This window comes from Chelonia mydas, chromosome 3 (genome assembly GCF_015237465.2).
Source record: "Chelonia mydas isolate rCheMyd1 chromosome 3, rCheMyd1.pri.v2, whole genome shotgun sequence".
Taxonomy (NCBI): domain Eukaryota; kingdom Metazoa; phylum Chordata; order Testudines; family Cheloniidae; genus Chelonia; species Chelonia mydas.
Window position 1 is genome coordinate 172,592,767 of NC_057851.1, and position 15,435 is coordinate 172,608,201.

General features: G+C 42.6%; 1 protein-coding gene across 4 annotated transcripts in view; it reads right to left on the reverse strand.

Annotated features, from left to right (window-relative positions):
- The window catches only part of ACYP2 (acylphosphatase 2), a 139,380-nt gene that overhangs the window by 105,845 nt on the left and 18,100 nt on the right, over nt 1-15,435 (reverse strand). The window contains exon 4 of one of the 4 annotated variants that reach the window (XM_043543808.1): nt 344-1,735. The exons of 2 other annotated variants lie outside the window; for them this stretch is intronic. In XM_043543808.1, coding sequence (XP_043399743.1) covers nt 1,585-1,735 — 151 coding nt within the window. In that variant the 3' untranslated portion in view covers nt 344-1,584. Of the gene's footprint in view, nt 1-343; nt 1,736-15,435 lie in introns of those variants that run through there. One more of the 4 variants, XR_006289892.1, reaches the window with a different exon arrangement.

The window sequence follows — 15,435 nt, forward strand, 5'->3', positions numbered from 1 at the left end:
ACTAGAGAACAGAGTTCCAAAAATATTAATTTCATATTCAGAGAGGAATCACAAAAAATTCATTCTACTAAGACTCAATAGATGGTACAATCTATTCATTGTAATACACTTGAGTCTCTATGGGAAAGTAGTGAACAGTATAACAAAATAAAATGAGGAAAAAATAAGTCTACTTATATTAGGCAGAATGAAGTATATAGAAGGTCATTATCTATAAAAGTGACTATAAGTAATTATATTCATCCTCCTGTATTACTGTATGGTGGAATTCAAGATTTTGGGCCTGATCCAAAGCCCACTGAAGTCAACTGGAATATTTTCTTTGACCTCCATGGGCTTTGGATCATGATCATAAACTGTATCTAATAAAAAAATTATAGGAGTGATAAAAGACACTTATTTAAAGAGTTAACTCCACTGGATCAATAAGGGTCAATACTGAAGGATAACCATTTGGCTAAAGATCCTTCTTCGAGTGACGTTCCTTTGGGTGCTCCACTTCAGGTGATTGTAGAGCAGTGCCCCAGGTTGGACGGAATGGGCTTCGGAGTTGCTTAAGTGATGATATCACTGTTATACCTAACAGTGCATCCAATCTTGAGCTCTGATCATTTGCATAGTTTCATAAATGTTTGTGCAGAGGCCCAAGTGGCTGCTCTGCATATGTCCATGATCAGTATGTTGTTGAGAAAGGCTACTGAAGTTGAAAGGGATCAGGGAGAGTGAATTCTGATCCCCAGTGGGGGTTTTAGGTTCTTTTGTTGATAGCAGAGGTGAATGCACCCGGAGATCCATTTTGATAGTCTTTGTGTAGAGATAGTGGAGCCTTTAGAATGTTCTGTAGTGGAAATGAAAAGCCTGAGAAAGGTAAAATGCTAGCACGCACCTGATGTCAAGAGTGCGTAGTACTGAATCTTGTATGCTCTTGTATGGTTTGGGGAAGAATGAGGGGAGATGAACTGGCTGATTTATGTGGAAAGAAGAGATATTTAAGGTAGGAATTTTGGATGAAGTCTTAGGTGACCTTGTCCTTGAAAATGTTGGTTTAGGGTATATATGCCCCTAGCTCACCCACATGACAAGCTGATGTGATAGCCACTAAGAATGCTACCTTTATTGATAGGTGTGTCAGAGAACGTCAAGGGTTCAAACAGAGGCCCAGTGAGGCAGCATAATACTAGGTTCAAGTCCCAGGGTGGCATGGGTGTGCGTACTTTGGGGTAAACGTTCTTGGTAATTGGGTGTGCAAAACGTTTGGTAATTGGGTGTGCAAATAGCGATGCCCCATCAATCTTGTGGGAGAAGGCGGCAACAGCCGTGACATGTACTTTGACTGAACTAATGGAAAGCCCAGATTTTTTCAGTTCCAAGATATAATCCAATACCATGGGCAAAGGAGCAGAAACTGCATTACTTTGTTTGTTTTGGCACCATATGTAGAACCTTTTCCATTTCTGAAGGTAAGCATTGCATGTGGTTGGTCTTCTACTGTTTAGTAATACGTGTTTAACCTGTTCAAAACAGGTTAGTTCATTATGATGGAACCATGAAGGAGCCATGCCTTTAGGGGAAGTACCTCCAGGTTCAGATGGTCAGCCCACTTGAAGAAGTATGCATTTCTTTCTTTCCTTTTCTTTTACAATACTTGTCAAAAACCTTAATTTGTAAAACATGTAACGTGTAAAGGCACAGGAGAATGTGACTTTGGGGCCTGAAAAAAAAAGTGCTGAAAATTCTGGAAAAAAAGCCAACAATGCATTACTTTAATGTTTTCTTTTTACATTAATGTGCAGTTATGATCAGAAAAGGGACTATTTAAAAATGGCTGTTCCTTATTTCACAGATCTCTTTCCCATGCACATTCCAAGTCATATCTGATTACTTTCGTGACAAAAGCAAGTTTACTACTTTTTATATTTTTAATACAGCAGAGCCAATGCAGCTATGGGAATAAGGTGAATTCTTTTTTGGTTCATGCATCACTCACAGAATTGATAACAGAGGTCCAATTTAACACTCTTTACCTCAAGTTTTATAGCTCATATTGTATTTTACTACAATACACTTAAGTTATGATGATACACAATCCAGAAAGAACACAGCTTGATTTCCAGATTGGAGTTGTAGGGCTGACGGCTAGAAAACCAACTTTTCACCTGTAAAATGAATATATTTGCTCTGAAAATCACAGACAACACAATAAACATGAAAGCCCACAATGCTTTCTTTTTACTGTCACAGTTCGGATTTATTGTCACTATTCAGAATTGAATGACACCTCAGTGGGTTTCTTTTTCCACTGGAGTCTTCTGTAAATCTGTCAGAGCTTTCAGGACCAGACTCATTTTCCCCACCTTTAAATCTTCCAGGGTTGATGTCCCATACTAAATGCACAATATTTCTGACCTAGGAATGGATGAGGATGCCATCAAATTCTATCAATACTACCCACTTACTAACTAGAAGAAAATCACTATTAGGTGTCATGCTGTATGATTGAAACATGACTGTTCATATCACTGATACAGCCACTGTTAGAAAATTGCAACAAATCTTGAACAAAGCATGTCGTGTAAGGTGTCAATGGAAAAGTTATGATTGGCTGAGTATGATGATCCTGTTTATATGCATGTATTATTTTTGTATCTGAAGTTATGAATATTGGCTATATAGAATCATAGGACTGGAAGAACCTCGAGAAGTCATCTAGTCCAGTCCCCTGAACGCATGGCAGGACTAAGTATTATCTAGACCATCCCTGACAGCTGTTTGTCTAACCTGCTCTTAAAAATCTCCAATGATGGAGATTCCACAACCTCCCTAGGCAATTTATTCCAGTGCTTAACCACCCTGACAGTTAGGAATTTTTTCCTAATGTCCAACCTAAACCTCCCTTGATGCAATTTAAGCCCATTGCTTCTTGTCCAGTCCCCAGAGGTTAAAAAGAACAATCCTTCTCCCTCCTCCTTGTAACAACCTTTTATGTACTTGAAAACTGTTATCATGTCCCCCCTCAGTCTTCTCTTCTCCAGAGTAAACAAAGCCAATTTTTTCAATCTTCCCTCACAGGTCCTGTTTTCTACATCTTTAATCATTTTTGTTGCTCTTCTCTGGACTTTCTGCAATTTGTCCTCATCTTTCCTGAAATGTGGTGCCCAGAACTGGACACTATACTCCAGCTGATGCCTAATCAGCGCAGAGTAGAACGGAAGAATTACTTCTTGTGTCTTGCTTACAACACTCCTGCTAATACATCCCAAAACAATGTATGCTTTCTTTGCAACAGTGTTACACTGTTGACTCATATTTAGCTTGTGGTCCACTATGACCCCCAGATCCCTTTCCACAGTACTCCTTCCTAGGCAGTCATTTCACATTTTGTATGTGTGCAAATGATGTCCTTCCTAAATGGAGTACTTTGCATTTGTCCTTATTGAATTCCAATCTATTTACTTCAGACCATTTCTCCAGTTTCTCCAGATCATCTGAATTTTAATCCTATCCTCCAAGCCACTTGCAACCCCTCCCAGTTTGGTATCATCCGCAAACTTTATAAGTGTACTCTTTAAGCCATTATCTAAATCACTGATGAAGATATTGAACAGAACCAGACCCTGAACTGATCCCTGTGGGACCCCACTTGTTATGCCCTTCCAGCATGACTGTGAACCACAGATAAACACTCTCTGGGAACAGTTTTCCAACTAGTTTTGCACCCACCTTATAGTAGCTCCATTAGGTTGCATTTCCCTAGTTTATGAGAAGGTCATGCGAGATGGTCTCAAAAGCTTTACTAAAGTCAAGATATACCACGTCTACCAGAGACGGGCTCCACTTAACGAAGAGAGGGAAGAGCATCTTCGCGAGCAGGCTGGCTAACCTAGTGAGGAGGGCTTTAAACTAGGTTCATCGGGGGAAGGAGACCAAAGCCCTGAGGTAAGTGGGGAAGCGGGATACCGGGAGGAAGCACGAGCAGGAGCGTGTGAGAGGGGAGGGCTCCTGCCTCATACTGAGAACAAGGGGCGATCAGCGTGTTATCTCAAGTGCCTATATACAAATACACAAAGCCTGGGAAACAAGCAGGGAGAACGGGAGGTCCTGGCAAAGTCAGGGAATTATGATGTGATTGGAATAACGGAGACTTGGTGGGATAACTCGCATGACTGGAGTACTGTCATAGATGGGTATAAACTGTTCAGGAAGGACAGGGAGGCCAGAAAAGGTGAGGGAGTTGCACTGTATGTAAGGGAGCAATATGACTGCTCAGAGCTCAAGTATGAAACTGCAGAAAAACCTGAGAGTCTCTGGATTAAGTTTAGAAGCCTGAGCAACAAGGGTGATGTCGTGGTGGGAGTCTGCTATAGACCACCGGACCAGAGGGATGAGGTGGACGAGGCTTTCTTCCGGCAAGTCGCAGAAGCTACTAGATCGCACGCCCTGGTTCTCATGGGCAACTTCAATCATCCTGATATCTGCTGGGAGAGCAATACAGCGGTGCATAGACAATCCAGGAAGTTTTTGGAAACTGTAGGGGACAATTTCCTGGTGTAAGTGCTGGAGGAACCAACTAGGGGTGGAGCTCTTCTTGACCTGCTGCTCACAACCCGGGAAGAATTAGTAGGGGAAGCAAAAGTGGATGGGAACCTGGGAGGCAGTGACCATGAGATGGTCGAGTTCAGGATCTTGACACAAGGAAGAAAGGAAAGCAGCAGAATGCGGACCCTGGACTTCAGAAAAGCAGACTTTGACTCCCCCAGGGAACTGATGGGCAAGATCCCCTGGGAGAATAACATGAGGGGGAAAGGAGTCCAGGAGAGCTGGCTGTATTTTAAAGAATCCTTATTGAGGTTACAGGGACAAACCATCCCGATGTGTGGAAAGAATAGTAAATATGGCAGGCGACCAGCTTGGCTTAAGAGTGAAATCCTTGCTGATCTTAAACACAAAGAAGAGGCTTACAAGAAGTGGAAGATTGGACAAATGACCAGGGATGAGTATATAAATATTGCTCGGGCATGTAGGAATGGAATCAGGAAGGCTAAATCACACCTGGAGTTGCACTTAGCGAGGGATGTTAAGAGTAACAAAAAGGGTTTCTTCAGGTATGTTGGCAATAAGAAGAAAGCCAAGGGAAGTGTGGGCCCCTTACTAAATGAGGGAGGCAACCTAGTGACAAAGGATGTGGAAAAAGCTAACGTACTCAATGCTTTTTTTGCCTCTGTCTTCACGAACAAGGTCAGCTCCCAGACTACTGCACTGGGCAGCACAGCATGGGGAGGAGGTGGCCAGCCCTCTGTGAAGGAAGAAGTGGTTCAGGACTATTTAGAAAAACTGGACGTGCACAAGTCCATGGGGCTGGATGTGTTGCATCCGAGAGTGCTGAAGTAATTGGCGGATGTGATTGCAGAGCCATTGGCCATTATCTTTGAAAACTCATGGCAATTGGGGGAAGTCCCGGAAGATTGGAAAAAGGCTAATGTAGTGCCCATCTTTTAAAAAGGGAAGAAGGAGGATCCTGGGAACTACAGGCCGGTCAGCCTCACCTCAGTCCCCGGAAAAATCATGGAGCATGTCCTCAAGGAATCAATTCTGAAGCACTTAGACGAGAGGAAAGTGATCAGGAACAGTCAGCATGGATTCACCAAGGGAAAGTCATGCCTGACTAATCTAATTGCCTTCTATGATGAGATAACTGGTTCTGTGGATGAAGGGAAAGCAGTGGACGTGTTATTCCTCGACTTTAGCAAAGCTTTTGACACGGTCTCCCACAGTATTCTTGTCAGCAAGCTAAAGAAGTATGGGCTGGATGGATGCACTATAAGGTGGGTAGAAAGTTGGCTAGATTGTCGGGCTCAACAGGTAGTGATCAATGGCTCCGTGTCTAGTTGGCAGCCGGTATCTAGCGGAGTGCCCCAAGGGTCGGTCCTGGGGCTGGTTTTGTTCAATATCTTCATTAATGATCTGGAGGATGGTGTGGATTGCACCCTCAGCAAGTTTGCGGATGATACTAAACTGGGAGGAGTGGTAGATACGCTGGAGGGGAGGGATAGGATACAGAGGGACCTAGACAAATTGGAGGATTGGGCCAAAAGAAATCTGATGAGGTTCAACAAGGACAAGTGCACAGTCCTGCACTTAGGATGGAAGAGTCCCATGCACCGCTACAGACTAGGGACCGAATGGCGAGGCAGCAGTTCTGCAGAGAAGGACCTAGGGGTTACAGTGGACGAGAAGCTGGATATGAGTCAACAGTGTGCCCTTGTTGCCAAGAAGGCCAATGGCATTTTGGGGTCTATAAGTAGGGGCATTGCCAGCAGATCAAGGCACGTGATCGTTCCCCTCTATTCGACATTGGTGAGGCCTCATCTGGAGTACTGTGTCCAGTTTTGGGCCCCACACTACAAGAAGGGTGTGGAAAAATTGGAAAGAGTCCAGCAGAGGGTAACAAAAATGATTAGGGGACTGGAACACATGAGTTATGAGGAGAGGCTGAGGGAACTGGGATTGTTTAGTCTACGGAAGAGAAGAATGAGGGGGGATTTGATAGCTGCTTTTAACTACCTGAAAGGTGGATCCAAAGAGGATGGATCTAGACTATTCTCAGTGATAGCAGATGATAGGACAAGGAGTAATGGTCTCAAGTTGCAGTGGGGGAGGTTTAGGTTGGATATTAGGAAAAACTTTTTCACTAGGAGGGTGGTGAAACACTGGAATGCGTTACCTAGGGAGGTGGTGGAATCCCCTTCCTTAGAAGTTTTTAAGGTCAGGCTTGACAAAGCCCTGGCTGGGATGATTTAGTTGGGATTGGTCCTGCTCTGGGCAGGGGGTTGGACTAGATGGCCTCCAGAGGTCCCTTCCAACTCTGTTATTCTATGATTCTATGATACCACTTCCCCCCATCCACAAGGCTTGTTACCCTTTCAAAGAAAGCTATCAGGTTGGTTTGACAAGATTTGTTTTTGACAAATCCATTCTGACTGTTACTTATCACCTTATTATCTTCTAGATGTTTGCAAATTGATTGCTTAATTATTTGCTCCGTTATCTTTCCGGCTACAGAAGTTAAGTTGACTGGTCTGTAGTTCCTTGAGTTGTCCTTATTTCCCTTTTTAAAGATTAGCACTATATTTGCCCTTTTCCACTCCTCTCGAATCTCTCCCATCTTCCATGACTTTTCAAATCGCTAATGGCTCAGATATCTCCTCAATCAGCTCCTTGAGTATTCTAGGATGCATTTTATCAGGGTCTGGTGACTTGAAGAAATCTAACTTGCCAAAGTAACTTTTAACTTGTTCTTTCCCTATTTTAGCCTCTGATCCTACCTCATTTTCACTGGCATTCACTATGTTAGACATCCAATCACCACCAACCTTCTTGGTGAAAACTGAAACAAAAGTCATGAAGCACCTCTGCCATTATCACATTTTATGTTATTATTATCCCCCCGTCATTGAGTAATGGACCTACCCTTTCCTTGGTCTTCCTCTTGCTTCTAACGTATTTGTAGAATGTTTTCTTATTACCCTTTATGTCTCTAGCTAGTTTGATCTTGTTTTGTGCCTTGGCTTTTCTAATTTTGTCCCTATATACTTGTATTTGTTTATATTCATCTTTTGTAATTTGACCTAGTTTCCACTTTTTGAAGGAGTCTTTTCTGATCTCCTGGTTAAGCAAAGGTGGTCTCTTGCCATACTTCCTATCTTTCCTATGAAGTGGGATAGTTTGCTCTTGTGCCCTTAATAATGTCTCTTTGAAAAACTGCCAACTGTCTTCAATTGTTTTCCCCCTTAGACTTGCTTCCCATGGGATCTTACCTACCAACTCCCCCAGTTTGCTAAAATCTGCCTTCTTGAAATCCATTGTCTTTATTTTGCTCTTCTTCCTCCTACCATTCCTTAGAATCATGAACTCTACCATTTCATGATCACTTTCACCCAAGCTGCCTTCCACTTTCAAATTCTCAACTAGTTCCTCCCTGTTTGTCAAAATCAAATCTAGAACAGCCTCTCCCCTAGTAGCTTTATCCATCAGAAGCCTGCATCCCAAGAAAGGGGAAAAAACTCATAGGCAGGAGTTGTAGACCAAGCTGGATGAGCAAGCATCTCAGAGAGGTGATTAAGAAAAAGCAGAAAGCCTACAAGGAGTGAAAAATGGGAGGGATTAGCAAGGAAAGCTACCTTATTAAGGTCAGAACATGTAGGGATAAAGTGAGAAAGGCCAAAAGCCATGTAGAGTTGCACCTTGCAAAGGGAATTAAAACTAACAGTAAAAGGTTCTATAGCCATATAAATAAGAAGAAAACAAAGAAAGAAGTGGGACCGCTAAACACTGAGGATGGAGTGGAGGTTAAGGATCATTTAGGCACGGCCCAATATTGAAACAAATACTTTGCCTCAGTCTTTAATGAGGCTAATGAGGAGCTTAGGGATAGGATGATAGGGATAGGATGGTAGGATGACAAATGGGAATGAGGATATGGAGGTAGATATTACCACATCCAAGGTAGAAACCAAACTCGAACAGCTTAATGGGACTAAATCAGGGGGCCCGGATAATCTTCATCCAAGAATATTAAAGGAACTGGCACATGGAATTGCAAGCCCATTAGCAAGAATTTTTAATGAATCTGTAAACTCAGGGGTGTACCGTATGACTGGAGAATTGCTAACATAGTTCCTATTTTTAAGAAAGGAAAAAAAAGTGATCCGGGTAACTACAGGCCTTTTAGTTTAACATCTGTAGTATGCAAGGTCTTGGAAAAAATTTTGAAGGAGAAAGTAGTTAAGGACACTGAGGTCAATTGTAATTGGGACAAAATATAACATGGTTTTACAAAAGGTAGATCGTGCCAAACCAACCTGATCTCCTTGTTTGAGAAGGTAACAGATTTTTTAGACAAAGGAAATGCAGTGGATCTAATTTACCTTGATTTCAGTAAGGCATTTGATACGGTTCCACATAGGGAATTATTAGCTAAATTGGAAAAGATGGAGATCAATATGAAAATTGAAAGGTGGATAAGGAACTGGGTTAAAGGGGAGACTACAACCAGTCATACTGAAAGGTGAACTGTCAGGCTGGAAGGAGGTTACTAGTGGAGTTCCTCAGGGATTGGTTTGGGGACCAATCTTATTTAATCTTTTTATTACTGACCTTGGCACAAAAAGTGGGAATGTGCTAATAAAGTTTGCAGATGTCACAAAGCTGGGAAGTATTGCCAATACAGAGAAGGATTGGGATATCATACAGGAAGATCTGGATGACTTTGTAAACTGGAGTAATAGTAATAGGATGAAATTTAATGGTGAAAAGTGCAAGGTCATGCATTTAGGGATTAATAACAAGAATTTTTGTTATAAACTGGGGGATGCATCACTTGGAAGTAACAGAGGAGGAGAAGGACCTCGGAGTACTGGTCGATCACAGGATGACTATGAGCTACCAATGTGATATGAAAAAAGCTAATGCGGTCCTGGGATGCATCAGTCGAGGTATTTCCAGTAGAGATAAGGAGGTGCTGGTGTTGTTGTACAAGGCACTGGTGAGACCTCATCTGGAATATTGTGTGGAGTTCTGGTCTCCCATATTTAAGAAGGATGAATTCAAACTGGAAGAGGTACAGAGAAGGGCTACTAGGATGATCCGAGAAATGGAAAGCCTGTCATATGAAAGGAGACAAACAGCTTGGCTTGTTTAGCCTAACCAAAAGAAGGCTGAGTGAAGATATGATTTGCTCTCTATAAATATATCAGAGGAATAAATACCAGGGAGGGAGAGGAATTATTTAAGCTCAGTACCAATGTGGACACAAGAACAAATGGATATAAACTGGCCATCAGGAAGTTTAGACTTGAAATTAGATGAAGGTTTTTAACCATCAGAGGAGTGAAGTTCTGGAATAGCCTTCCAAGGGAAGCAGTAGAGGCAAAAGACGTATCTGGCTTCAAGACTAAGCTTGATAAGTTTATGGATGGGATGGTATGATGGGATAGCCTAATTTTGGCAATTAATTGATCTTTGACTATTAGCGGTAAATATGCCCAATGGCCTGTGATGGGACGCTAGATAGGGTGGGATCTGAGTTACAACAAAGAATTCTGTCCTGGGTGTCTGGCTGGTAAGTCTTGCCCACATGCTCAGGGTTTAGCTGATAGCCATATTTGGGGTCGGGAAGGAATTTTCCTCCAGGGCAGATTGGCAGAGGCCCTGGGGGTTTTTCACGTTCCTCTGCAGCATGGGGCACGGGTCACTTGCTGGAGGATTCTCTGCACCTTGAAGTCTTTAAACCACGAGTTTAAAGACATAGGTCAGGGGTTTATTACAGGAGTGGGTGGGTGAGATTCTGTGGCCTGCGTTGTGCAGGAGGTCAGACTAGACGATCATAATGGTCCCTTCTGACCTTAAAGTCTATGAGTCTTATCTTCTGAAATAAAAGATTGTCTCCAATACATTCCAAGAAGTTGTTGGAAAATCTGTGCCCTGCTCTGTTATTTTCCCAACAGATGTCTGCGTAGTTGAAGTCCCCCATCACCACCAAGTCCTGTGCTTTGCATGATTTTGTTAGTTGTTTAAAAAAGCCTCATCCACCTCTTCTTCCTGGTTAGGTGGTCTGTAGTAGACCCCTACCCTGACATCACCCTTGTTTTTTACCTCTATTATCTTTACCCAGAGACTTTCAACAAGTCTGTCTCAACCTCAGTCCAAGTGTATACATTTTTAATATATAAGGCAACACCTCCACCTTTTTTTCCCTGCCTGTCCTTCCTGAGTAAGCTGTACCCTTCTATACCAATATTCCAGTTATGCATATTATCCCACCATGTTCTGTGATGCCAACTATGTCATAGTTCTGTTTATTTACTAGCATTTCTAGCTTTTCCTGTTTATTCCCCATACTTCTCGCATTAGTATACAGACATCTAAGATACTGATTCGATTTCCCCCCTGCCCCAGTTCTGTCTTGTCTTTCTTTTATCCTTGCTATAACAGCCCATGCTCCCCGCAAATTCCGACCCTTCTCCCAGGTCTCCATATTTTTTACTTACCTGTGGGCTTTGGTCACCTGCCCCCTTCAAACCTAGTTTAAATCCCTCCTCACTAAGTTAGCCAGTCTGGATCCAAATATACCCTTCCCCTTCCTCAACAGGTGGACCCCATCTCTGCTTAGCAGTCCTTTTTCCTGGAATAGCATCCCTTGGTCAAGGAAGCTGAAGCCCTCCTGATGACACCATTTTCGCAGCCAGGGATTCAGCTCCAGGAGGCATCTGTCTCTGCCTGGGCCCCGACCCTTGACCAGAAGGATCGAAGAGAACACCACCTCCACTCCCAACTCCTTCACCCTTACTCCCAGAACCTTGTAGTCACTTCTGATCTGCTGAGGGTCATACCTTGCAGTATCAATAATGCCCACATGGATGAGTAGCATGGAGTAGTAGTCAGAGGGCTGGATGATCCTCCACAATCCCTCTGTAATGTCTCAGATACTGGCTCATGGCAGACAGCATACCACCTGGGATGCCATGTCAGGGCAACAGATGGGTGCCTCCGTCCCCCTCAGAAAAGAGTCACCAACCACCACTACCCTACGCTTCCTCCTGGGAGTGGTGGCTGAGATCCTCTCAGTCTTGGGGGTACATGGCTTCTCCTACTCCACCTTTGAAGGTGATTCCTCATCACTTGTTGCCAGGGCAGCATATCGGTTTTCCATCACCATGGTGGGTGAGTTGGGAGTAAGGGTTGAGCACTGCCTGCTGTCAGAAGTAACCAGCGGCCAGTGTCCTCCCTGTGACAGAGCCATATCCTCTTCCGCCGGTGATGTGACAGCAGTCCTCTGTAGCTGGATAGCTTCCTCAGCCTTGGATGCCTCCATATGAATACTCTCAAGGAATTCCTCATGGGCACGGATGCTGCTCAGCCTAGCCACCTTCTCCTGTAGCTTTCCCACCTGCTTCCTGAGAGATTCCACCAGCAGGCACCTTTCACTCTGGAAGGTCCCCCCAGCCTGGCTTTCTGTGAGTAGGAAATGGAGGCAACAGTCTCTGCAAGTCCACACCAGGATCTGGGTAGAGGCATCCAGGGTTGGGTTGTCTGTCTGGATAAAGGTGCAGGTGGAGAAGACAGGAGCAGCGCTGGCGATGCGGCCCTTCCTAATCATAGTGATTATATTACGTCTCCCTCCCACAAACTCCCTCTCAGACTCCCCTGTTTGCAGTCCCCTGTTCACTAGCTCATATAGATTTATGTTTCAAACGTGTTTGCTCTGGGGTAACACCCACCAGGTAATTTACATCTAGTCTGGCAAGCACATTGTGAATGAGCTATTCAAGATGATGGTCCATTAAAAAACACTTAGCTCTCACGAGTCATAGAAGAAGCTTGTCACCACCCAGTGAGACCTTGCTCATTTGACCCTGGACTCCATCTTGTGCCCGTAATTTTCCACAAACTAAGACTGAGAGCAATCCCTCCATATGGGAGAAGGTATAAAGGACCCTGGAACCATCTCCATTTTGCCTCTTTTCTGCTCTGATCTCTGGACTTACACTAAAAAGAGGATACTGACTAAGGACTGAGGAGCTTCCAATTTTTTGGAAGTTACCAGAGACTTTACAAGCCAGCAGTCTTTAACATCAGTCCTACAAACCTGATCCAAGAACTTTGCAATGATTGTATGTACATGACTTCCTTAAAAATTTTAACTCTCTCCTCTTTCTTTTCTCTTATAAATAAACCTTTAGATATTAGATACTAAAGAATTGGCAACAGCGTGATTATTGGGTAAAATCTGAATTATATATTGACCTGGCTATGTGGCTGATATCTTGGGATTAGAGGACCCTATATGTGATGAAATTGGTTTTCAATAACCACTCATCATAGAGTCCAGTGTCTGGGTGATGAAGCAAGGGCGAGGATGACTGCATTTTTAACTTCTTGTTAACCAGTGTGGTGAGACAGAAGTTTACTTTTGTTACTGGCTTCATATATCTGATGGTAGAATAACCACCAGTTCGGGGGTGAGTCTGCCCTATTTCTCAGCAGTTTGTCCTGAATCTGGTATTCTCAGCTGTGACCCACTGAGGCACGGTGACATTAGGTGGCACAGAGCATTCCCTCTCCCAATTGCATTCTGAGGACCACTAGCAGCTGACAGGATAGGAAATAATCAGGGGCCAAATTATGCTTGCAGTTACACTTGTGTGTAAATTTTAGAGTATTTCTACTGACTTCAGTGGAGATACTCCAGATTTACACCAGTTTATGTGAAAAGAGAATCTGCCTCTCTGAATAGAAAATGAAACCGAGGCCTCTTGCATAGTAGTGCCAAGCACTGTGAGTTAGCTACACAATCACCCCTTAGATATGACATTTGAATTATAACAACATTTAACCTAACAAAACTATTCATGAAAATAAGTGCAAAGTTCATCTGTTAAACAAATTGCTAATATAGATGTGGACAATCTCTGCAACCCAAAAAAAAATGTATCTTGCAACCCAAAAAAATCAACTTGACATTAAATCCCCAGGACAAAAACCATAGTTACTGTGCATAATGCAGTCATATTAGTTAATCACACCTAAATCCCTAAAGATGCAACTTTTAAATGGTTTATCAGGAAATGTAACATTCTTTTTCCGTTTTCTTTTACTTTGCAAAAGGTAGATTTAACCTTAACAAAACAATAGTTTTTAAACTATTCATATAAAAGAAAACGTTGTCAGAAGCTGCATCTCAAATTGGCTAGATGTAATGCAATTTGCAAAAGAAAGCTTTCACCGTCCATCTTACATCCTTATTACAATAATGAGGCAATGAAGGAGAAAAAGAAAACACAACACACATACAAAATGTCCCTGAAAGCTGGCCTGGGAACAACACAGATGGACTGCTGTGCTTCCAGGCAGTGCTCCTAATGATGACAGCCCCTGTTGTATTCCAGATTTCCATAACCTTAAGAAAAGCCACACCCATGTTTTTAAACACATTGCAGCATTTGAAGTTTTCATTTCCTGATGGTAGAGACTGCAGGCCTTTTTTGAAATCCAGATTTATATGTTTTGATTTCTTATCATACATATTGTATGAAAACCATTTTAAAAATATATGAGTTCAACAAGCATCCTAGAAAGTTCCTCAGCCTATTTCTTCACAGAACTATTTCACAAGAATTAAAAAATACATTTACAACAGATAACGGTTTGCCAATGTTCCATTTTTTAAAAATCATGATTCTTCAAGGACATATAAAAAATTTAACACATTGCTTTAGGTTAAAAATTAATATAGGCTGAGCCTATATGCTATTTTTTAAAACTTTAGGAAAAGTACAAAGGTTTTACATTATAGGAAGTGAACACACCTCCACAACTACCAGCTTACCAAACGAAAAAAGTGTTTTTATCTTTGTACCTCAAAAATGTCCAAAATAAAACAAGAAATGTAACCTTGTTATTCCATAACATCGACTAGTGATTTGGATATTTAATCAAAGGAAAATAAGGTCAAGATACAGAGGTTTAAAAAGCAACTAAAGGGCAAAGTACCTTTTATACATATGTGAGTTAAATACAAAATCCAATATGGCTATGTAAAATTTTAGTATATATCTCTATAATTTACTTACACTACATACTCCTAATTTAAATAATTTAATTAAAAATATAAGTACCAGATAGAACTACAACTGCATATATACAGTATAGTTACTTTTTTTACAAATTACCTAATAACTAATGTGACAGGGTCAGGCCAGATGGCTACAGGAGAGTGACAGAAGGCACATATATTAGCCCCAGGTTAAGTAGGTCCCTTTTCCCTGGGTAAGGTAACAGGGAAGGTTCCAGAACAATCAGGAACTTTCTGGAAACAATTAAGGGAGACAGGCTGATTAGAATACCTGCAGCCAATCAAGAAGCCGCCAGAATCAATTAAGACAGGCAGGCTAATAGGGCACCTGGGTTTTAAAACGGAGCTCACTTCAGTTTGTGGTGTGCGTGTGATAGGAGCTTGGCGCAAGAGGTACTAGGAGCTGAGAGTGAGAAGGCATACTGCTGGAAGACTGAGAAGTACAAGCATCATCAGACATCAGGAGGAAGGTCCTGTGGTAAGAATAAAGAAGGTGTTGGGAGGAGGCCATGGGGAAGTAGCCCAGGGAGTTGTAGCTGTCACGCAGCTGTTATAGGAGCCACTGTAGACAGCTGCAATCCACAGGTCCCTAAGCTGGAATCTGGAGTAGAGGGCGGGCCCGGGTTCCGCCCATCCCCGCAACTCCCTACTTGATACTGGAGGAGTTGAACTGGACTGTGGGTTCCACCAGAGGGGAAGGTCTCTGGCCTGTTCCCCGATCCACTAGGTGGATCAGCAGGGACTGTGGGGATTGTTCTTCTTCCTTTTCCCCATGCTGGCCAGTGATGAGGCTAACTGAGTGAATG